Raw genomic sequence first — 22,427 nt, forward strand, 5'->3', positions numbered from 1 at the left:
CGGACTTCGCGGAGAAAAAGAAAAGAAAAGAATTACGGGGAGATGAATTGATTGACGGTTGAGAGTAGGCCGGGCTAGCTGCAGCATTGCTCAATTCAAAGACCGGGAAATATCACGACTCCGCGCAGGTTGACAGGCCGATGCATTCTCCATGCGGAGCCTTGACGGGTGATGTGCTTTTTACTCCGGCCTGCCCACCCCATTGGTCTGATACCTCCCGCCCCCGGAATCCCGATCGTCTCACTTTCTGTCACTGCCCCATTATAAAGCTGCCGAGACATGGCCCACAAGGCAGTCCCGTCAACCTCGCCAATATTCAGTCCCGCGGTGTTCCGTCGTACAGCGGGGCCTCCAAGCCATCTGTCCCGACGAACCGGCGTACCCGCCTCACTTAATCATGCGACAGTTGCCGCACAAGATAAGCATCAACTCTTTTTCGACTTCGAGAGATCTCAGCTGACGCCGCTAGAGGGTCTTAGATATGTTGATTGAGGAAGCTGTTACTAACGTAATGGCCATGTATGCAGACTGGGCATTCATGACCAATGAAGCCAACAGGGCAACCAATGACGAAGGGATGAATCTCAATTGGAAGCATTTCACAGATGCTAGGTTCCATTGAACAAAATGTGCTTCCATGGAGCCAAAACACGTTTCTCAGCACCAGAGCATCATAATTCGAAACGAGATAACATGGCCCCAGCAAGCTTGTCGAAGATCCTCCTCCGGCGGTCCACCAGGTCCATGTATACCTCACGCGACTCAGTAGCAATGGACCCAACGACGACCAAGTCTTCGCCCCTCGAGAGCTCTTCGTACGCAATATCGGTGAACTCGTCGACCGGCATGCCCAGGGCGCGGCCGTTGTCGACACCCATCCAGTCGTGTAGTTCAGCTGATCAAATGGGTTAGCCGTCTTGTCCCCATCAGGCAGCGGTGGGACGCTCAAAGGGAACTAACTCTGCACGACAGGCGGGTAAATCTCAATGATCTTGGTGGACTTGTGTTGGTTCTGCGCGCGACAGCAGTCGACGAACGCGGTCAGGGCGGCCTTGGAGGCCGAGTACGCCGCCATGGTCGCCGCCGGCACCAGGGCCAGGTGGGTGCCCGTGACGATGAGGCCGGTGGGATACGGTTTTGACTGCAGGTGCGGCAAGAGCTTCATCATGAGGTTGACGATGCTCGTGAAGTTGACGTCGACTTCGTGGTGGAACTTGGCGAGGTCGAATTCGAGGGGTCTGGACAGGCGGGTCGCGCTCTGGACGCCCGAGTTCAGGAAGACGCAGTCGAGGGACGAGTAGTCGGAAAGGACTCTGGCGTATCTCGTGTTAATATCATTGACCCCTGAGTTTTGTTGAGTCGAAGAGAAAAGATGTAACTTACTTTTCGACGAACGCGTCAATACTGCTGTGGTCGGTGATATCAACTCGTACACCACCGACCTTTTCGGAGCCATGCTGGGATACAAATTGGTCTATACGGTCTTGCCGCCGACCACAGACAATGACACTAGAGCCCTCGGCAACCAGCTTCTCGGCCATGGCAGCCCCGATGCCCGAGGTGGCTCCGATGATCAAGACCGTCTTGTAAGGGAAAGGCATGGTGCATGGATGTGTAAGAACATCGGTAAATCTTGTGTTATTTGTAAGAATTCAATCCTCGCATGACTAGTCAACTCGACAGAGAATCCGAATTGTCTTATACAACCCTCAAAATGCCACTTGCCCCTGATTAGTGGTGTCGTCTTGGGCTCCGAGCATACCTCTCGTTAATACAGGACTAGTCGGATGCGGTTAGCCTTCCGGACTGAAAGTTACACTTCACACCATCCAGCCAATGATGTGCCATAAACCCACCGCATCGCCTGCCGTGTATGACGTCTCCGGAACGCTTACCTGAACCGGCCTAGTCGTATCGATGCCAGGGGGCTTGATACTTTACGGGGCTTCAACTTACATCCGACGACAAGCAACTCATTTGCCCATCTTACTCGCACACGGCCCCATATTCCCGCCCGATATACCTGCATCGAGGAGGTCATGGTCAATCGAGGCAAGCCATCGCTCGACTGTCGGCCTTGCAAGAAGCGTAAACTCCGCGTAAGCCGAGGCACCCTCTTGGTACTTTCCTGCTTGCTTGCTAATACATATCCCCTCCCAAAAGTGCGATCTGCAGCGTGATGTGTGCGGCCAATGCGCGCGCGCCGGCATCAAGTGTTTTGGCCGCCGCGATCCTAACGAATTGGTCATCCTGGATCAGACCGTCTCCACCAAGCGCAAAGTTCAGGCAAGTCATCAGCTTCGGGATTCCGAAGCCGCGACGCGCCATCCCATATGCCCCTCGGAGTCGATCTCGAACCAGCCATCTGCTACTACATGCACCCCCATACCTAGACCCGTCCTCCCTGGGCTCGAATCCCGCGCCCGCACCGCCTTCTTCTCGCACTATGTTTTGGGCTTCTCCCGGAGCCATGGCGCACTTGCTGCCTTGTACCAGGCCACAGCTACGGACAGCCCGCTCTTTGCTGCCGTCGATGCCGCGGCGCTTTTGTTTCTAGCGAAACAGTGCCAGGCCCCAGGGTATCCCACCCAGCCTGTGTCTTCCTCAAATCCTGCAAGTGACCTAACGAGGCTCGCTACTGCGTCCTACATGGTTGCTACAAGGCGCTTGGGCAATGCCTTGCGTATCGAAAGCCCACACTCCAAAGTCGGCAAGGCCCGCAACTTAACCTTTGATTACGAGACGCTACAAGCAGTGCTTTTACTCGACCTGTACGAGAAGCTGGCGGTTGCCGGACTACAACGCCCGGCCGCCTCGGCTGAAGAGGACAGTAAGCACTCATGGATGTGTCATATCCGCGGAGCACTCAGTCTTCTTCGCGCCAGCGACCTTTGTCATCAGCTGGCGTCGCCCGTGAAACGCCGCCTTGCCGCCCGGTTGGCCATGACTCTGGTCGTTAGCTGCGGCGCCGCGGGAGTCCATGTGCCCTATGAGCTCGAGGAACTGCGGGCCGGCCTGGCCCCGTACTTTACCACGCCCACTGTAAATGAGACTACAAGCGACGCAATACACTCCACAACTACCACCACCACCACCATGCGGCTGGACCCCAAGTTCTCCGTCACGGGTGTGGTGGTCGGCGTGGTCAACCTTACGGCCGATGTCGGTCAGGGGAATCTTTCACCTGGCAAGGCATGCAGTCGCGCACAGAGTTTGGACCAACAGTTTGTCGAGATGGAGCAGAGCCTCCCGCCATCGTGGCAATGTGAGAGAGTTTCCACTGTTAGCGGATACCCCATGATATACGGCGGCTACTATGACGTCTACGCGGACCACTTCGTCACCCAGGTGCGCAATGTAATCCGGTCAATGCGTCTGCTTCTGTGCAAGCTTGAGATGGAGCACTGTGATACGGCGGCTTTGAGCCTATATCACAATGGATACATACGTATTGCCATTGAAAGTCTCTGTGACGACATCGTCGCTTCCGTGCCTCAGTTCGCGTGGACTATCGCGAGATCTGAGAATGGAATCCCATTTGGTCCGCTGCAGTCGCTGCAATGTTTCACACTGCTTACTCCATTGTATCTGGCCGGACAGCTAACCACTCGATCTGAGCTTCGAGAATGGATCATTGCTACGATGGAATACATGGCATATAGTGGCGGTTTACACATGGCCAAGACGGTGGCGAGCATCCTGCGGAGTGCCCCTGAAACGAGCTATTGGCAGGTCTACTCCGTGTTAGGTAGCTACGCATTCGCTGCGTAGAAATAGACGTCCAATTACAAGCGATAACACATGTTCTTGTACTTTGTACGCCTCGTTTCGCTGAGAGAGACCAAGGGTGTGCTAATAACTGCATGAATAGTTGGGTTGCAGCCTGGCCAATGATACGACCCAAAGTAGATATTGCGCTTATTCTAGAGCAAGGGAGGGTGTCCTTTTACCCACGTGGGATGCTGGGAGTCAGCAGCTAACCCGAAATTGTGCTTTCGTATGCCCGCGGACTTAACGCTCGGAGCCAACGCTTGAAGCCGCGGAGGCATGGAGCACATGCCAGGATATCTGGGTCCCCGGGTGCCTTCTCTGGCTTCAAATAAACGACCATCCTCCATTTCTCTTCATATTGGTCACTTAAGCAAGCTAGTCAGAACCAACAACCAATTTCGTCCTCGATCCACCTATAATGACAGTGACTGCCTCCAGGGCGTTAGGCCCAAGTCCCCAGAGCTTCGGCTCCATGTTCTGGGAAAACCAGTTCAGGACGACAATCCCCTTGCCGCTCAAAGATGACTCCCTGAATGGCCAAGTGGCCATCATAACGGGAGCCAACAGCGGCCTGGGCCTCGAGTCCGCAAGACAAATGCTCGAAGCTGGCTTGTCTCGCCTCGTCATGGGCGTGCGCTCCATCAACCGCGGGCGAGAAGCAGCCGCCGAGCTTAGCCCCATTAACCCCCGCGCCACCATCGACATCTGGGAGATCGACATGGAGAGCTACCCGTCCATTCAGAACTTTGTCCAGCGCTGCGAAGCCGACCTCCCCCGCATCGACTTCGCCATCCTCAACGCCGGCATCGCCCCCGCCGAGCACGTCAACCTCGCGACAACGGGTCACGAGTCGACCGTGCAGGTCAACTACCTCAGCACCGTCCTGCTGAGCATCCTGCTCCTCCCCGTCCTCCAAGCCAAACGCCCCCTGGCGGGCCAGAGGCACGGGCGCCGCGCCTCATCACCCTCGGCAGCGTCACGGCGCGCAACGCCAAGTTCCCCAACCGGGCCCGACGCCAGATCCTGCCCTCCTTCGACGAGGTCACGGACGAGTCGCCCTGGGACCCCAACGACCGCTACGCCGTCTCGAAGCTGCTGTGCCAGCTGACGCTCGAGCGCGTCGCGGCGCGCTACGTGGACGCGCGCGACGTGGTCGTCGTCATGCTCGAGCCCGGCTGGGTCCGCGGCACGGGGCTGTTCCGCGCGCTGCCCGCGGTCCCGCGGTATATCGTCTGGGGGCTCTTGTGGGCTTGCGGACGGCCGCTGGAGCAGGGGGCGGCGACGTACTTTGATGCGGCGGTGCGGCAGGGGGAGGGGAGCCATGGGTCTTATGTTATGAATTGCAGGGTTGCGCCGTGAGTATCTGAGCCCATGTTTGACGCCTTTCTGTCTTTATGCATAGTGTATGAGCTGATGGCCAAACTGCTAATGACGAGTTCTTTCATCAGGTACGCTGACTTTGTGTACACCGAAGAGGCGGAGGGAGTGGCTGACACGCTGTGGGATGAGACGATGCACGAACTGGGCTTTGCCGATGCGCTAGGTGTTTTGGAATCGATGAAGCGGCGGTAACTGCTTTGACTGTGTCTTCTATCTTTCTTAACCTAGAACTGTATGCCTGGCGGCCTGTGTTTTATCGTATCGCGGAACTTTCCAATGTGCTCCTTTGTTGGCTTGGTCACAATCTGCTATTGTTACTTGTTAGCAGTCACACCTAGTAGGAGCATGCTTTCAATCTTTACTGCTCAGATATACTCCTGTACTTTGTACAGTGGGTTGGTTGAGAATTGGATGTGTCAGCCCCTGTCGTTCGGATAGCTTGGCGCCGGCGGGTGATGCAACCCGGCATCGAAAAGCAGGCAAACACGCCACCAGCAAGTGGCCGCCAGCTGAGGACAGGGAGGGATGCAAGCCTGCCACCTTCCACGTAGTTGCACATCAGTTCCCCGCGAAGCGCTCTCAGGCACCACATGCACTCCCTTTCGCACTCTCTCCACACACACACCAACTCACCCGCGGAGTCAGCCATGTATAGCAAGAACCATGGCTGCCATCTCCCCATCCATCCCTTCAAATTCCCTCGGCTGGGCATCCTCGAATTGCTGCAAAACAGACGCGGGGGCGTTTTCGAGCGCCTCCCTACCGAAATCGTCTTCGACATCCTTCTAAGACTGGACGACCTCGCATCGCTCGACTGTCTCCTCCATGCATCCCCTGTCGCCTACCGCATCTTCGACGAGTTCGCCGTCAAAGTCGCAGAGACCATCCTGCACAATGGGTACGGGGCCGCTCTCAAAGGACTACACACAAAAGAGCCCACTACCATCGGCATTGCCGTTGCCTTCGTCCCCATGCAAATCCATCTGATTGCTATGATTCGCTCGGGGACCCTCCCGCTGAATAGTCTCTCGGACTTTGTCGGACGTGTCATTATCCCATACCAGATAGGCATGGATGTAGTGTCCTTGGGCCTGTTCCAGCCCGAATTTCGGGCCATGCCGACAGTCCCGTTCGTGCCGCCGCCTCTGGCAGAGGATACGCCGCCCGTCATTGTGCGCGGCCTGGTGTCGACGGCGCGGCACCTGACCTCGTTGTCAATAGACTGTCTGAAGTTCTATCGAGCACGCTTCGGCTCCATGAAGCCATGCCAGCCCACAGTCTCCGCGAAGCAATTCGAAAGCATGCCGCCCGAAGCCCGCAAAGATCTCCACATGGAACCCTGGAACGACCAGCCCCGAGGCCGGAGAGTGCCCGTGCACGATATAGGCCCGCCGACCTGGCTGGAGGAACAGCTCGTGATCCGCGCGTTTTGGTGTCTGCAGACCATCGTGGACATCCGGAAAGCGGCCACCTCGCGGCTATTGCATGCAGAGGGCTGGCCGCGCGAGGACCTGAAGCACCTGCGGGACTGGAAGCGCCACAACGTCTACAGCCTGGAGAACCCGCTGCGGACGCTGCTGGGGCGCGAGATAGTCTGCCGCACCCTCGCCTCGAGCATACAGTACCGGCAGATGATGGCCGTCATGCATTATCTCGAGGCCGTGCACCAGCGGTCCTGGCCGGATCCCCATCCTACTGGGCAACGACTCCAAGTCGAGCGGGACTGGCCCGCCCCGCGCCGGCGCCGTCGCGACCTGGAGCGGCTGGGCCGCCCGTCCAAGGCTCACCACCTGTACAACCTCCTCCAGTCCCTGTCCTACACGTCGCTCGGCAGCGGGGCCATGCGCGCCGGCGGCCTCGACGAGTTCCGGCGGTACCGATTCGCGTACGCGTGGCTGAGCGTCCTGGGCGCCGACGACCGGCGGGCGCTGGAGGGGTTTCGGCGGAAGCAGGGCGAGCTGGTGGCCAAGTGCAAGGACCGGAGTGAGCGGCAGGCCATGGAGTTTAACTGGTTGCCGTATTTGATGATCGACATTGGCTAGGTTGGGTAAGGCAATAAGAGCTCTGGGACGAACTACACAAACAGTTAGTCTTGGTATCGTCATGGGGTAAGCTGCATTCCATGTGGTGATTACTACTGGCTTTCCCCGACATATGAAGCAAGACAGTTGAGAAGGAATACTAAGGTGATAATACAACATGATACATTTCACAGCATTGTTGCTCATACGAGCACGTGCGCAGCAGCAGGGCGATGGTGAGCATAGCTCGATTTCATTCATGTACAGTATTCCTCATAATAGCGTAAGACATCGTTCAGGAAAGGAAGTCGCTCTCCTTGCGGCATCCACATTTACTTTCGTGGCTCAAGGAGACCATTCGCTCGCAGAAAAACACGGACAGTCCTTTTGATCAGCGCGATACCGGACACAGCCAGTACGTAACAGCCCAAAGACCAGTCCGAGTCGCTGCTGTGGTGGTTGGTTCAGCCAGTCCAAACCTTTGGGCCAGGCACGGTGTAGTTCTGCAACAATGGTTGGTTAGATGCGGACCGTCTCGGTTGTGACAAAGGTTTACTCACCTTGGTGACCATGTCACCGTTGACGTGGCCAGAGACGGCAATGCCAGGGTCTGTCCTCAGTCAGCTTCAGTAAATATCACGAGAAAGACAGCCGGTCCTTACCAGTCACGGAGTAACCTCCGGGGAACTTGACCAAGTACTCAGCACTCGGCACGCTCGAACCCTCACCCTTGACCTCAAGCTGCGCGCAGTCCGGGTAGAACTGGACCGGAGAAAGCTCGAGGTTGATAATCTCGTGTCGGATCATGTACTTGCCCGGCTTGAGCGACTTGGGCACCCGGACCCCCGTCCACTGGTCCGTGACCTGGCTCTCCCACAGATCCCACTGGAACCAGCCCGCCTTGTCCCCGAGCGCGTGCCCCTCGCGCAGCCCCTCCTCGGCGATCTTGAACCAGTCGAGGTCCGCGATGTCCGTCACCGACAGAGACGTGCACCCCGCCTCGGTGTCGGGGCACGCCGCCATGTACGCCATCAGCGGGCCCGACGTGTGCACCCAGCCGAAGCCGTCCTCGTCCCAGGAGGCCGAGATGTTGCTGCCGGCCGTGACGGGGGCGTGGTAGGCGCCGGGCACGGCGGCGCCCTTGAAGTTGCACGTCATGTTGCTGGACTGGGGGTCGGTGATCGGGTACGAGTGCCAGGAGCGCTGGATCAGGTCGGACTGGCCTTCGAAGGGCTCGTGCCACACGTATCTGTGAAACACATAATCGCATCATTAGCACTTGGTCCCGGTCTCGCGGGTTGGAAGCCGAGAGGATGGATGATGGAAAGGTCAAGAGGCGCGTACCCCTTGTAGGTCACATCGTCAATGATGTATCTCTGAACACCGCCGTGAGCGAGCGTATGGCCGGTGAGGGCGACGAGGCTTGTAGCGAGCGAAAGTCTCATCTTGAAGATTGCAATCAGATCAACGAGAGGAGGGGCAAAGAGGGATGTGGTGTTGCAGCAGGTGGATAACAAGCGTGGTTTCCCACCGACTATATATCTCCCAACAGCTAGGTATATATCTGCAGCGATAAGTAGGCGGCCTGTTATCGTCTGATTCGGCATCCCAGATACCCAGTTTGGGCCCGGTTTGTTATGCGCTGTAACTATAGCGTACCATTGGTTCGTATCAAGCATTGCAATCGACCGTCAACCGTCGCTACCAAGCAGCCATTAGCTCGTATCCATAGCCAACTTCCTACTTGAGACAGCCGGAGAAAGCTGGGCATCGGACAAATCATCCCGAAGGCCCAAGGAGATTTCATTCGAGCGCCAAACTCGGCATCTGTACCAAGAGGCAAACAGGTTTGGTGGTCGCTTCATCGGAGTGTGTACCGGATGTTGATCAATGATCCGGGCGCTGTGCCTCTGCGGTAGATCGGCGTTTTAGCGCCTTGGCTGGCCAGCCTTTGCCGAACGCCTTTTTCTGGGGCAACCGTTGGCTGCTCGACGGGCAATTGGCCTGTTCAGCATTTCCAGCACACCGCCCTGGGTAATTAATAGCAGTCTGGAGATACTATTGTGATATCCAGCAGTTTTGAGCGGTACTCTGGACGGTAGCGAACAATGCGGGCAGAAAGAATTGGATGGGTCCACGATAGGCTCCTTCGAATACGAGGTTTGTGGTATTGGTCTTGCAGTATCTGAAACAAAAAGGCCATCAACTAGACTTGATCGAGTCCTCCCTCTCATAAGATGCCGCCAGTTTCTCTGGCTGCACGCATGCCTTATCTATAGGTTCGTGTGTTGCCTTCCACCCGTCTGGAGAAAACCCGAGCTTCACCGCGGGTGAACCCGTCTAAATGCGCCGCCCCCCTTTCTCTCTCCACCTCTACCGCAGAAAAGCAAACAAAGGGAAGAAACCAAACAAAAATGAGATTGGGGTATTGTTGTTTCGGCCGTGGCAGACGAACGCCTTCTATGGTATGTGTTGAAATTCCCAAACGCCCCCTTCACGCCAGATCCGTTTGATGCATTATATATTTCTTTCTCATTCAGAAGAACCGCCCGCTCGTGCAAAGACATTTCCTTTCCTTTCCCTTTTTCCCCCTGTCATTATCCGTCAAGTTCCTTTCCGTCCAGACTGGTGGTGTCCCGTCCTTCGTGATCGTGATCATCCGTCCTCGTCATCACCGGGACTTGGAACTGGACGTCGTCGACAGGGAGGGGGTCTTGGTGTAGCCCGGCTGCTGCTTCTCGAGCCGCTGGCGCTTCTCGTGCTCGCGCAGGAGGGTGTAGACGGTGCCCAGCGGCCACTCGTGGATGAGGTGCTTCATCTCGGGCGGGCACATGTCCGACTCGTGGTCGCGGATCTCCTCGGCGATCCGGTTGGCCGCCAGCACCTGGTTCCACGACAGGATCCGGTCCCCGATCAGGAAGGCCGGGTACCGCGCCAGCGCCAGCTCGTCCAGGATCCAGTTGCGGTTGAAGTAGGGCCGGCTCAGCATGTCGTAGATGCCCGGGTAGTAAGGGCTGTTGGCGCACTCGCCCCACACCGGCTCGAGCATCTTCATCCACTCGTGCCGCGGCGCGTAGTTCTCGGGGTGCAGCTCGCGGTCCCCGGGCTCGCCGAACGTCGGCGGCAGGGCTTGCTCGAATAAGGCGACGCCCTCGACGCCGAGGTCCGTGTCGGGGCCTTTCAGGCCTAACCAGCCGATCACCATCTTGGCCTGCCGGTAGACGGCGCCCATGTGGCCCAGCAAGCCCGACGACTCGGCAGCACTATTCCGGTTCACGCACAGGGCGTCGATCCATACGTACAGCGTGTTGGGCGTCTGGCAGGGGGTCCGGTCCTTTCGCGACTTGCTGGGGTCGGGCAGGATGGACTTGACGTTGCGCAGCACGTTGACGAGCCAGCCGGGCGGTTTCCGCGCGGGCGGCAGCGTGCGCTCGCGCTCGCGCAGGGCGAGGGGCTTCTCTTTGATCTCGCGGTAGCCGTTGCTGCCGTTGCTCTTGACGCTGATGTGGGTGGACTCGTCGCCGGGCGGGGCCTGGTCGTGGAGGGCGATGGCGGGCAGGAAGACGGCGCGCACGTGGCGCAGCGCCTGCTCGATGGTGGTGGGGATCCGGATGGCCCGGTCGTCGACCGTCACGTACTCGGTCGTGATGGGCGCGTCCCCCAGCAGCGACGAGAGGGCCACGAACTCGAGCTTGTCCGTCAGCGTCAGGTTCACCAGCCGGCACACCACCCGGTCCTCCAGGTTCGGCGCCGGCTGCAGCTCCACCATGCGTATTTGGTTCTTCGACAGGTCCAGCCGCTGCTGGACGGCTGTTATGTTGTCCATCTCTGCTTGCTCGGTTTCGTTCGGCGCTCCCCACTCCGTAGTCGCAGTAGTAGTAAGTCAAGACGTATTAGTCGTAGAGTGTGTATATGCGCTCTCTTCTTTCGAGAGACGGACACCCGATGTTGAAGTGAAGTTAAAATTAGCAGCCGGCGACTGGTGATTAGGTTGTTGTCTCACGTTCGTCTGAAGAACAAGAAGAAAAAAAGTTCAACAAACGTGCTTTGGGTTCCACCCCGATTTGGAACGAGTCAGTGACCTGCGGGCATGCTGCTTTTTTACCTTGTCTCGCGCAGCTAGTGCGGACGCAAGCGGGATGGGTGGTGAACTGGACTCGCGAAATAAGATGAAACTGGGTTCCTGCACGCCCAATGTAACGGTCCCGCCTGGGAATTATGGAGTATTTCTAGAAGGAAAAGAAGCAGCGGCAGAAGGAGCGGGTATAGGCGAACGCTGGTTTCTGTATGGCTGGTGGGCGTGTGTAAGTGGGCAGTATGTACGGAGTCATGACATGACCAACGGCCGAGCACGACGATGAGCAAAAACGCCGTTGCAGGATCTCGTCTGCCTATCGGACAGGGGGTCCAGAGTTCGTGGGGGTGGCAAAGTGCTGGGAGGGTTCTGTAGCCCGGATTTGTACATATGTCAGCTCGTTATGGCCAGGCTTTGCCAGGGTCGAATGCCCAATCTGGCCTTGTCAGATTTTTGACAGGCAGAGAGAGCTTCCAGCTGCCAGTGCTGAAATGCAACAACCTCCCCCACAAACCCCCTTATCGCTACATAGCATATTGTGCAGATCTAAGGGCAGCAACTATATGTGTTCGACGCTATATGATCGAATGTTGTTTAATCAGCAGAAAGGGAGTGCATTACCTCGCTCAATGCACGTTGAACATGTGTATCCAAACCAGTGGTACGGTCGCTGGCTGGCTGGTGGGCTCCCGCGACCCCTGCAGGCGCTGCGGCTGCTTTGGGCTGAAGGGATGATAGGACGATAGGACGAGTCTCAGGTCACTGAAGTCCAGACTCTGTCCACTGCCAACAGGGCCCCGAAAGGCAGGGGAGGAGGAATATACCGAAATTTGCAGGCCCGCTGGCCCAAGCTGCCTCTGCGGGCGCATCGTCCACCTTCGGGCCCCGACGCGCCCCTGAACGTGGTAGGAATTGCTACCTGGCTTGCTACCTAGTCATGCGCCCCTAGCAATCCCGATCCCTGGTCTTTTTCTCGTAAAATTGCCATGACACGGCACGACGCCCATGTTGACATCACGCCTTACTGACATCACTTTTCTGTTGGCTGCTGCTACCGCATCCCACATTGCCATCCATCACCCCTTCGCCGGAGAAAAACGTCCCTTTGCAGTAGGTATCATAAGCCAAACTCGACTATTTTTCGCCGTGCGCATCTGCCAAAACAGACTCCACTCGAGCCCGAATCAGGACATGTCGGCCAGCCCAAAACAGAGAGACAGGCAGGGACTGCCCTGCTTAAAAAACCCGAAGTCTGGGGTATTGGATTAGTCACTGCATTTGATTGCTAGCGGGTGATCGGCAGTTCTTCTTTTGGCAACGGGATCGTCCTTCTTCTAGCCTGGTAGCGAGGATAGCCCCTGATGCGTGCGCGAACCGACGTTCGTTGGCAAGACACGGATTTTCCGCAGCCGTTGCGACGCTAATGGAAATAGTACATAGGCAGTAGGAGCCCAATCCAATGTTGGGCCACGTGTGTAAGTAGGCACAGCATGCATTGCATTGTTCAATGATGAATGATGATCGTTGATTCAGCCATTGTTGGCTGCATATTGGTTCGGCTGACGGAAAGAAAAAGTGAGGAAGACCTGGACCCAAGAAAAAACCCGGGTGCAACGGGCAACCGCTGTCAAACTGCTGCAGGAGCCACGTCGAAATATTGGCCGGCTACTAATGTACCCTACCACCTGCTGGAATTGTCCACTCCACTTGCACCGGACAGCGGCATGGGAACTGAGTCGATGCTTGCGGACACGATCTGCGAGCCCACCACCAATGAGAAGCTGCGACAGCCAACAAAGTTCGACATCTCAACGCTTATCTCACCAGGCCAACAGCTGTCACCACTTTATATTCGTAACGGACATGGGTTCTTGGCTCGATATTGTACCGCCTGCATACCGTCCTTCCTTGAGATGAACAGGAGATCGAGGGGCTTTAGTGGAGGATTCATCAACCCGGCGCGCGAGTGCCATCGCTTACACTAGCACGATGCGACGCGAGTACGTGTAAGGACCAAGGACGCAGGCACACGTCCAAAGTCAAATCCTGTTGGCTCTGCTAGCTGATGCTTGGCTGATGCTAAACAGCCAACGGCCCCCGCTTGACGCCCCTCCTCGATCCTTCGTGGCCGTCGCTCACACTCAAACCCCCAAAAGCCAAGGTGGCCAGCGCTTTTCTTTTCCAAACGAGCAAGAGGCCTCAGGCCGGCCGTTGCCGTACGTTGGCAGATAAGCACAGCGTACTGAAATTACGGCTATGTCGGCGACACGGACGGCCCGAAGATTTCGTTCACCGCTGTTTTGCCACCTCCGGGCATTCGGCGCGGGGACACGTGCGAAAGACCAGATTTCTCGTTGGTTTATCGTCGGGTTCGCGGCAGTCGCCCGACAAAAAAAGGGCCTCCTCCTCCTCCTTCGAGGATCCGAAAAAGTCCTGCCAGTCGTCATGGATGGCTACGGGGACCGTTAGGCTAAGCGACGGGCGGCCAGGCCCTTGTTGGTGCTAGCTTCGCCTACGGTTTTCATTGGGATGGGCCGCCGGCCATCCTTATCTGTGCCGTCCACTCGTTTTTCTATGCGACGCCTGGGCAAACGCTTATTCCCGCGACAGGGAGGGCCCCCGGGCGGGCGACTAGATTAGGCCTATCACGCTAGTTGGTGTCAGTGGGTGGTCCGCCGGGCAGGGAAGGGCCCCTACTTTATTTTTTTGCGCCCCATCGTCAGTGAAGTTCTGCTGCCAGAGGTGTGGGAAACGAAGGATGAATAAGCAGTTCCCTCCCCACCCTTGCGAGGGTATTCGTGATTTTTCCGTTCCGCTATCAAACCGAGACTCGAGTCACGGCAAGAAATCCGCTTCAGACAGACAGCGAGACCCTGAATGCCAAGAAACCGTTCCACCGTGTACGGGTGTTGCCTGAAGAGCCGACGCTATCTTCCGGCTTGCCTACAGCGGAATCATGATGGCCCAATCCGTATATGTCTATCCGGTACCTTGCATCTGCGGCCGAGCAAACGACGGCTACACCCGAGGCACCGGTGTGATTACTCAGCTATTTCTGGGATTACATATACGTTGATGATGAGGAGCCACATGTCATCGTGAGCCCTTCGTCAGTCTCAGTCCGAGTCGTGCGGATAGGATAAGCGAAATGATCGACCCGCCGGCGTTCTAGACTTCCGGTCGTGGTTCGAAACCACGTGTGTAATTTCTCTCTTGAGCATCTCCTGAAATTGCCAGGTGGCCGATTCTCCGCTTCCAGATGCTCCAGAAGCGCAGGATCAGTCGAGATGAGCTGAAGGTTGCATACTTGTTTCACTGAACAATACGCACCAAGCAAAACATCCAACGGACATCCATATCATTCCTCTGTGCCAGTACAGGAAATAACATGTGCTGCCCCTAGCATCCAAACAACTAACAACGCCAGTCATCGTATGGAGTAGGTTCGGGCCAGGTGGTCCTCACAGCCACCGTTCAGAGTACAAGCTACTCAACTACGCTGGTGTTGACATAGAGTCAAAGTTGCACCCAGGCAAGGGTGGCATCTATCTGGGCATCCCTTATTCGCAAGACTCTTGGATGGTATATCTGCCAGACCTGGCATCCGGGCAACTTGTCTGTGGTATATAATGCAGGAGATTAGGCGTTACGTCCCAGAGCTTGTCTTCGGCTGGGAGATGGCCGGCCACAATCTCAAGAGGTGTCGATAGGCCGAGTACTTATTGGTGTGATTGCACCGGTTAAACTGTCTTCGAGGCTGGGGTCCCATCCCAAGATGTCTATTGCGTGCTTGGGCTTCAGGACCGAGGTTCTCATCGGAGGATTGGGCCTCTTAATGTTTGGTCAGACGTTAGTGAAGGTATCCTACATAGAACCCTCCTATAGCCCTTTCCCCCGGATCTAGGCAACAGTTAAGTTATTCACTTTGGTAGCGCTGCGGGTTCTTAGTCTATTAGATATGTTAACCCAAGGCTGACGGGCCGTCTCTTGACTTGGTATAGCATTGCCTGCAGTGGTCATTGTGATTTCCGCCGCCGTCTAAAGATTGGAATGAAACTTTTAAGCAGGTGTTTCAACGTTACTGGGGCCAATGTTTTCTTCGTGCAAGGAATATTAGGATATGTGCACGGAACACACAGCACTGGAAAAACAAGCGGCTATCCTGACTCAATATTGACCGAACGCCATCTCAGCCTACGTGTCGGCTTTAGTGAGAGTCTATATACGTACGTGTGTTTCATCATAATACATGCGGTTTCATCTGCAGCTGTTTGGGGAAGCAACCTTGTATATCTGTGCTCATGAAATTGATTACACGGTGTTATTATGCCAGAAATTTCGGCGTAGCCGTGACAGGCTCCGCGGGCGTTTATCCGATACCGCCGGTTGACTGGGTTTGGCTCAGCAACCTCAACCACGCCGCGGGACGTGGGCAGAAAGAACATTCGACAAATCCTTCGATGTTTCGAATGGACGAATTCGATTGGTGAAACAACACAAGAATGGTGCCTCCTTGCGCTCGGGCACGAGGACCTAGCGTAGCCCCACGCTCGGCTGTTCCGAAGGACACGCTCGAGCGCCCGGGTAACGCCATCTTTATTTTGACGACAGTCATCGGCCAGGACCACCGACCTTGGAGCCTATCTGCGTGGCTTGCATCAAAGTGTAAAAGTGAACTTGAATATAAAAAGCAACAGGGAAGCAGCGTGTCTGATGATACTGATACACAAATCCTTTGCATCTGCGTGTGCCGGGGAAGGACGCCCTGCCAGCCATCTGTAGCCTCGATGACCCGTGGCTCATTGGTGCTTTCCCAAATGCGAAACCAACTGGAGTATGGGGCCACGGGCGCGTCTGCTGCATGCGGTGTGCTTTTTCTCCCATAACAGATCTACTCAAGGACATGACGCCATCCGAGCCAGCAGCCGTTAAGTTGATAGTGCAGGAGCGGGCCACCTGATTTGAAAAGGACAGCGGTAATGGCGTTGAATCATTCCATGCGGCATTCCTTCTTCTTCCAATGGGTGTGCGAGGTATTCTTTTGACAAAGCCCAACAACAACAAAATCCCATCAGTCTTGTCCAACCCACCATCCCCCAGATCATTCATTTGTAAACATCATTTACGAAGAGGCGATTCATTGACTTTTGAGACCTTCTGTCCTCTCACCCAAGCCATTCTTGTGCTCGCGATGGCCTCCCTGCTTTCTCTTGCCAAAGGGCTGCCGCTTCTGGCATCCTGTGCTTCCGCTTTGGCGACTTTGCCTGCCATGCTTGACGATCGGACAACACCAGTCCAGCAACGCATTGCTATCAAGGGCCCAAATGGTGAGTTTCTTCTTCGGTACATGACGCTGTCCCAGTAGTGATGCTAAGAGCAAGCAGTTATGTCAATTGGCTGGAACACGTACGGACCTCTCCCAGGCAAGGCCTGTGTACTGTATGGCGCGTCGCCCGATGCCTTGGACTCCTAGGAGTGCTCCGCCAACTCGGTGGTGCCATACAGTACCTCGAGGACCTACTCGCACACTGTCACGCTAAGCGGACTCACACCGGCCACAACGTACTACTACAAGATCCTATCGACAAACTCAACCGTCGAGCACTTCTTTAGCCCGAGAATGCCAGGCGACAAGGCCCCTTTCGCCGTGAACGCCGTCATTGACATGGGACTCTATGGAGTCAATGAGTTTACCATTGGCATGGACATGAGCAAGCGCCACCTGATACCTACCATTGAGCCGGCGCCCAACCACACGACAATTCAGCGGCTGGCAGCCAACATTGACGACTATGAACTGGTACTGCACCCGGGAGACCTCGCGTACGCCGACGACTGGATCTGTCCCTACTTCAAGGAGTGGCTCCCAGGTTGCTCGGCGAAGGCCTTTTTGCGCAATCTGTTGCGCCATCCTAGCTCCATATGGGACGCCATCAGCAACGTCAAGGTCCTCTACTGGGACGTCAAAAGAGGGCACACCCACGATGCCTTCCAGGCCATCCTCGAGAACTTCTACAACCAGCTGGCACCCATCGCGGCCCGCAAGCCCTACATGGTCGGCCCGGGCAACCACGAGGCCACCTGCAGCGAAGTCTTTGCGCGGGCCAATTTGAACAAGAAGGTGTGTCCGCTGGGGCAGAGGAACTTCACCGACTTCATGACGCGGTTCGGGCAGACGATGCCGACGGCCTTTGCCTCGACCTCGGCTGATCCGCGAGCCAAGGCCAATGCCGACAAGGCCCGCATGTTAGCCAACCCGCCCTTCTGGTACTCGTTCGAGTACGGCATGGTGCACTTCGTCATGATCGACACGGAGACGGACTTCGCGTCAGCGCCCGACGAGACGTGGCTGGAGTCGGGTCCCTTCGGCGTACCCCATCAGCAGCTCGAGTTCCTCGAGGCGGACCTCGCGTCGGTGGACCGCACCGTCACGCCCTGGGTCGTCGTCAGCGGGCACCGCCCTTGGTACACGGCGGGTACCGAGGTGTGCACGGCGTGTCAAGTGGCCTTTGAGCCGCTCTTCTACAAGTACGGGGTCGATCTCGCCATCCTCGGCCACGTCCACAACTCGCAGCGGTTCCACCCCGTCTACGACCACACGGCGGACCCCAAGGGCCTCGACGACCCCAAGGCGTCCATGTACATCGTCGCCGGCGGCGCTGGCAACATTGAGGGCTTGGAGGAGGTTGTGCAACAAAAGCTCGCCGCTTTCACGTACGCGGACGACTTCAGCTACGGCAAGGTCAAGTTCCTGGACGAGAACCGGCTGCAGGTAGACTTCATCCGCTCGTCCACGGGGGAGACGCTGGATAGATCGGTGTTATACAAGTCGCATAAGGAGCAGTTTGTTGTGCAGTCGTAGCTCATGAGTCGCCGTATCCTAAGCAATGGTAATCATCAGTTGATAGAGAGGTAGACGTAGCCGATGCAGATGAACCTAATAGTAACCCGGTATTCAAACAGCTTATTTCAGCATCGTAAAACTACTGTGTGACTGCACAAGGGTATTGACTTTTCTATTTGTTGCTTTGCTTTTCAATCCATGCCGGCGCAGGCCAGCAGAACTTCACGTGGGCATAAATTCGGTTTCGTATTACCTTGATACATTTCGTTAGAATTTTTAAATCTTCTTCCTGCTTACTCAATTCATACCCGGGCATTCTTGGGAAAACTGAACACCAACAAAGGACTGTTATCCTCTTGTTATCTTCTCAATCGAACCAAGCCCCGGGGATATCCAGTGGGCGCTCCTCTACCAGGCCCCAGAACTCCCCAGCAAACTGGTCGGTCGGCTCGTTGCATAGTACTGTCCAATCCTTGACGTTTGGGCCATAAGTAAAACCGTAGAAGGATAATTTGCAGCCTTGAAGAAGAAACTCGACATCGTCTTCCTCCCATGAGCGGGTTCCGGCACCAAAAGATATATACGACTCCGAGATACAATCTCGCAATATGTCATACTCCTTCTTCCCGTACTCCTCGATATCAACACCGGCTTCCACCAAAAGCCCAACCCATTTTCGAAGTGCTTGGTTAGTTCTTTTGGGCATGGTAAGACAAGCCCCGGACTCCCAGCACATCTTCCACAATATTAGACGAAGGAATGGTGTGACATAGATCCCAGGCAAGTCTTGCAGAAAATAATGATTTGTCCCTTTTTGGAGTGGATGCAGATCAGTTGTCATGCGCATGACATTTTTCGTAAACTCATGCTGTTTCGTGATCTCAAACTCATCGAGCTGAGAGTATGAAAGTTGTCTTGAGACTTTATCAATCAGCGAGAAGCCATGCTCGTTGAGTGCCTCGTTGCACAAGGTTTTCGGGTCGGTAGACCACTCTGGGCTCAACAGGGATTGATATATTTCAGCGTCTGCGAGTCCTATCTGGGATACTCTGTGGAGTCGAGATTCTAGCGTGGTCCTATCGTGGAAAGGGCATAGCATAGGCTGCCATTGTTGAAATACGTGCCACAAAGTAGTCGCTAGACAGTTGCATGTCAGATTCGATGACTGGGGGCTCGACTCAGGCTCATCGACTCGAGGAAGCAAAACACGCGTTATATCATTCGCGTCCTCGTAACAAAGGTGATTTTGTGACCCGAGCAATTGTATTGGTGTGCTGGGTTTTGCCGCTGGGCGTCAGCAGTGGCCATGACCAATGAACTGCCGTTGGAACGAACTTACTTGCCCCATCGATCGATCGGGTTTAAGTCCACACCCATGCCGAGGAGAAATTTGGTGACTTGAAGCTGACAATCAGCTAATGCGTACTAAATAAGTTAGAGATAAATGTAAGCAAAGTTGCTACCAGCGAATTTTGGGAAGACTCACGTGCAGCAGAGTCCAGCCTCTATCATCACGGTCGAATGGGGACGCTTTTCGTTGGTCGAACAAGGACCGTAGACCTTTCACGTTCCCTCTTCTTACCAGACGGAAAATTAAGTCGTTCCGTGGTCTTTCGGAGTACATACAGAACCGGACGTCCCAGCTCGACCTGAATATGGACATGTGTAGTGAGAATGAACTGACTAAACCTGCCAGCCATAACGGTGGCCTGAACGCCGCTCCGAACTCATGAGGGCCGGTGTGAATCGCCAAAGTGCCAAATGGATACGACGGTTTCCAGCGGCTGGCAACGTGCCGTTCAACGCGGCACACGCTCCGCGAGTCAGTGAGCACAGGCTTCTGCCTGTCCTCTCGTTCACGATGCTCTGGGAAAGAAGCCTCTGGTTCGAAGGACTTCCCCAGGCTCGGCCCACGGGATGGCATTGGTTGTTGTAACTTGAGTGCGAGTATATCGGGTGTTGCTGCCAGAACCGCGCTATGGGAGGGTCAAAAACTACTCAATGGTAGCTCATGCTCTCTACTCACCTCGTGTAAGCATTTTGCGCGAATTGCAGGACCTCCATTGCATTTCTCAGTTGGCCCTCCAGTCTCTTCAATTCATCCTTTTGGAGGACGACTTTGACTGCCACCAATTTTCGTCGAAACCCTCGCCTAGTGGTGATTTGAGTCGACAGTTCAGCAACGACATCGCTGACCTTCTGGAGTGCTTTGCGACAATAAGCAAGACTCTTAGCCGCAGTGACGCTGTCCCATAGCATAGGCGGTAGCCCAGATTGACTGCATTGCCGCTCAAAATCCCATATTGATGGGTAGATCAAGTCGATGCGCTCTATGAGATCCGATATGGTCTGTGGTGCGTCCTTGACTTGATCCCAAAGCTGTTTCAGCTTCACAATTTCCCCCTCCTGCTGCAACGCTCAGCTTGGCGACGGCGATGCCACTGGCAACGGCACTGAGAGGCTCAGCCATCTCGAACAAGTTTTACTTTGGGCCAAATTGAGATAGGAAAGAGAAACTTCAAGTCGAACAGCTCGTGGTTGACCCCGAGGCTATCAAACAGGACAAGAAGAAATAACCACCCATCCAGCATTCTCGAAAGTGCGGGTGTATTTAAGCCGTTGGTTGGCCGGTTAGGCAGCCTTTCATCGCCGCTCACCGAGCCTTGAGTCCTGCATATGCCATGTAACCCTACATGGAGTTGACGTGATTGGGTATAGTTATTTCAGAAAACAAATGGGAAGTATCTGCTCTCAAATGCGATCTACTCGGCAACTCCGGGCTGTGGTGCACATGCCTGAACCAGGCCGCGAACCAATATCAATCACTCGCGAGTAGCATTGCTGCGCGATAACCGCAGGAATTACATGGACCGTGTTAGCTCATGGTTATTACAAAATCGAAGCACAATATGTTTATTTCGTTTTATTGCAGACGAATGCCTCTTGGAATAGGACAGCACGGATCTGATTTGCTCTTTGAACTGCGGCAGTTGGCGTGCGGGGCTGTACAATCTCGCTTAGCAGTTGGGGGATGCCAGTTTTGGAGCACTGCCGCCCCCACAGGGCTGTAGAAAAGGGGCTTGTTGTGTCCGCGTTGCCTACTTATATGTAGGTAGGTCTTATATGAATCCTGTCGAGCGTGGGGGCCAAGTGCCCTGCCATGGGTTTAACCTCCTGACTGTATCAGGCTTCCGGCTCGTTGCCAGTATCCCCGTGCCATAAATAACAGCAAGTAGAAGACATGCTCGAGGTTAATAGTAATTAAGGTTTAGCCGCTCAAATTCTGGAAGCCACTGCCAGTGTTTACGTTAACGTTACGGAGGCACCTGCTAGCCTCACCATTTACCATTTAATCGGAACTACATGTTACTTCCAACCCAACTGTACTCATGCTGCAGTGTCAGACTTTCGCCCAATGATATAGCCCCTTCAAACCCCATCCTAACAACACGGGAGTCTACAAGGCCCATTCCCCCAACCACCACCATGTCATCGGCAACCCTGGATGGCAACTGGGACCTCGAAGCCTCCGACGACGCCTTGAGGGTCGTGGTTGAGGAGGTTCACATATGCGACCTACGCAACGAGTTCAACGAAGGTGGGGACGATCAGCCTCCCACAAACCACTGGGTCGTCTGTCTCCAGACATCGCTCAAGTCTTCCATCATGCTTGACATGGCGCCCGGGTACGGCGAGGACGGCTTGCGCGGGAAGGTTCTCGTCACCTCCCTCGACCGCGCATTCACCGATGAGACGCTGCGGCACTTCACGTACACGCCAGAACGGAGTAACGAGGTGACGGAGGTCTTGAGCATCATCCAGGCCAAAGGTCGTCAAACCTATACGTTCTCGCCGGAATGGGAAGGGTGCCGGTACTGGATCTCCGTCGTGATGGAAGACTTGGAGGGCGAAGGCATCTTGAAGGACGCAGCAAGGAACGCATTGGACAAACTGAGCATGTACTGGGTATGCCCGGAGGGCCAAGAGCCAAGGGAGATGAGAAAGGGTACATTTGCGTAAGCCGTGCCGCATGTTTGTAGGTTCTAGGTATTTTCAATGCGGCTCGCGGGAAGAATATAACCTTCAAAGAAAGAACATTGCTTATCAGCACTAAACTCCTTGAGAAACCATGGTTGGCTGCCTGCGGCCAGATCTGTAGAATACTTTTGGCTGCCAAACGTTCCTCTTATTCCTCCGATCGAATGACATTCCTCATTCTGGCCTGGCACCCCCTGTCCAAGGCAACAGTATCAGAGCTCTACCACAATTGCTCCATGGTATAGTATATTTGCCCTGTTATCTCAGGCCCTGCATCATCTACAGGTTTTATTTCAAC

The 22,427-nt window shown here is 55.3% G+C and overlaps 9 protein-coding genes across 9 annotated transcripts; 5 read left to right on the top strand and 4 right to left on the bottom strand.

Annotated features, from left to right (window-relative positions):
• Positions 1-671: 671 nt before the first annotated feature.
• PG997_008980 (uncharacterized protein) lies at positions 672-1,601 on the bottom strand (the record flags this gene model as incomplete). The annotated part of the gene is made up of 3 exons (XM_066813295.1): positions 672-895; positions 961-1,313; positions 1,384-1,601. The coding sequence occupies 3 exons, from the start codon at positions 1,599-1,601 to the stop codon at positions 672-674; spliced, it is 795 nt and encodes a 264-aa protein (XP_066668637.1).
• A 438-nt stretch (positions 1,602-2,039) lies between these two features.
• Positions 2,040-3,771, top strand: PG997_008981 (uncharacterized protein; the record flags this gene model as incomplete). The annotated part of the gene is made up of 2 exons (XM_066813296.1): positions 2,040-2,099; positions 2,164-3,771. The coding sequence occupies 2 exons, from the start codon at positions 2,040-2,042 to the stop codon at positions 3,769-3,771; spliced, it is 1,668 nt and encodes a 555-aa protein (XP_066668638.1).
• A 472-nt stretch (positions 3,772-4,243) lies between these two features.
• PG997_008982 (uncharacterized protein) lies at positions 4,244-5,343 on the top strand (the record flags this gene model as incomplete). Its single annotated transcript, XM_066813297.1, has 3 exons — positions 4,244-4,678; positions 4,714-5,126; positions 5,220-5,343. The coding sequence occupies 3 exons, from the start codon at positions 4,244-4,246 to the stop codon at positions 5,341-5,343; spliced, it is 972 nt and encodes a 323-aa protein (XP_066668639.1).
• Positions 5,344-5,798: 455 nt separating this feature from the next.
• Positions 5,799-7,193, top strand: PG997_008983 (uncharacterized protein; the record flags this gene model as incomplete). The annotated part of the gene is made up of 1 exon (XM_066813298.1): positions 5,799-7,193. One exon carries the CDS (start codon positions 5,799-5,801, stop codon positions 7,191-7,193), a length of 1,395 nt encoding a protein of 464 aa, XP_066668640.1.
• A 443-nt stretch (positions 7,194-7,636) lies between these two features.
• On the bottom strand, positions 7,637-8,617 carry PG997_008984 (uncharacterized protein; the record flags this gene model as incomplete). Its single annotated transcript, XM_066813299.1, has 4 exons — positions 7,637-7,675; positions 7,733-7,782; positions 7,835-8,421; positions 8,517-8,617. 4 exons carry the CDS (start codon positions 8,615-8,617, stop codon positions 7,637-7,639), a joined length of 777 nt encoding a protein of 258 aa, XP_066668641.1.
• A 1,226-nt stretch (positions 8,618-9,843) lies between these two features.
• Positions 9,844-10,998, bottom strand: PG997_008985 (uncharacterized protein; the record flags this gene model as incomplete). The annotated part of the gene is made up of 1 exon (XM_066813300.1): positions 9,844-10,998. One exon carries the CDS (start codon positions 10,996-10,998, stop codon positions 9,844-9,846), a length of 1,155 nt encoding a protein of 384 aa, XP_066668642.1.
• A 5,440-nt stretch (positions 10,999-16,438) lies between these two features.
• Positions 16,439-18,109, top strand: PG997_008986 (uncharacterized protein; the record flags this gene model as incomplete). The annotated part of the gene is made up of 3 exons (XM_066813301.1): positions 16,439-16,574; positions 16,632-16,653; positions 16,789-18,109. 3 exons carry the CDS (start codon positions 16,439-16,441, stop codon positions 18,107-18,109), a joined length of 1,479 nt encoding a protein of 492 aa, XP_066668643.1.
• A 349-nt stretch (positions 18,110-18,458) lies between these two features.
• On the bottom strand, positions 18,459-20,561 carry PG997_008987 (uncharacterized protein; the record flags this gene model as incomplete). Its single annotated transcript, XM_066813302.1, has 5 exons — positions 18,459-19,140; positions 19,431-19,516; positions 19,578-20,067; positions 20,118-20,470; positions 20,523-20,561. The coding sequence occupies 5 exons, from the start codon at positions 20,559-20,561 to the stop codon at positions 18,459-18,461; spliced, it is 1,650 nt and encodes a 549-aa protein (XP_066668644.1).
• Positions 20,562-21,577: 1,016 nt separating this feature from the next.
• On the top strand, positions 21,578-22,111 carry PG997_008988 (uncharacterized protein; the record flags this gene model as incomplete). The annotated part of the gene is made up of 1 exon (XM_066813303.1): positions 21,578-22,111. One exon carries the CDS (start codon positions 21,578-21,580, stop codon positions 22,109-22,111), a length of 534 nt encoding a protein of 177 aa, XP_066668645.1.
• Between the last annotated feature and the right edge of the window lie 316 nt (positions 22,112-22,427).

Source organism: Apiospora hydei (genome assembly GCF_038363865.1).
Source record: "Apiospora hydei strain CBS 114990 chromosome Unknown utg000006l_segment0_segment0, whole genome shotgun sequence".
NCBI lineage: Eukaryota > Fungi > Ascomycota > Sordariomycetes > Amphisphaeriales > Apiosporaceae > Apiospora > Apiospora hydei.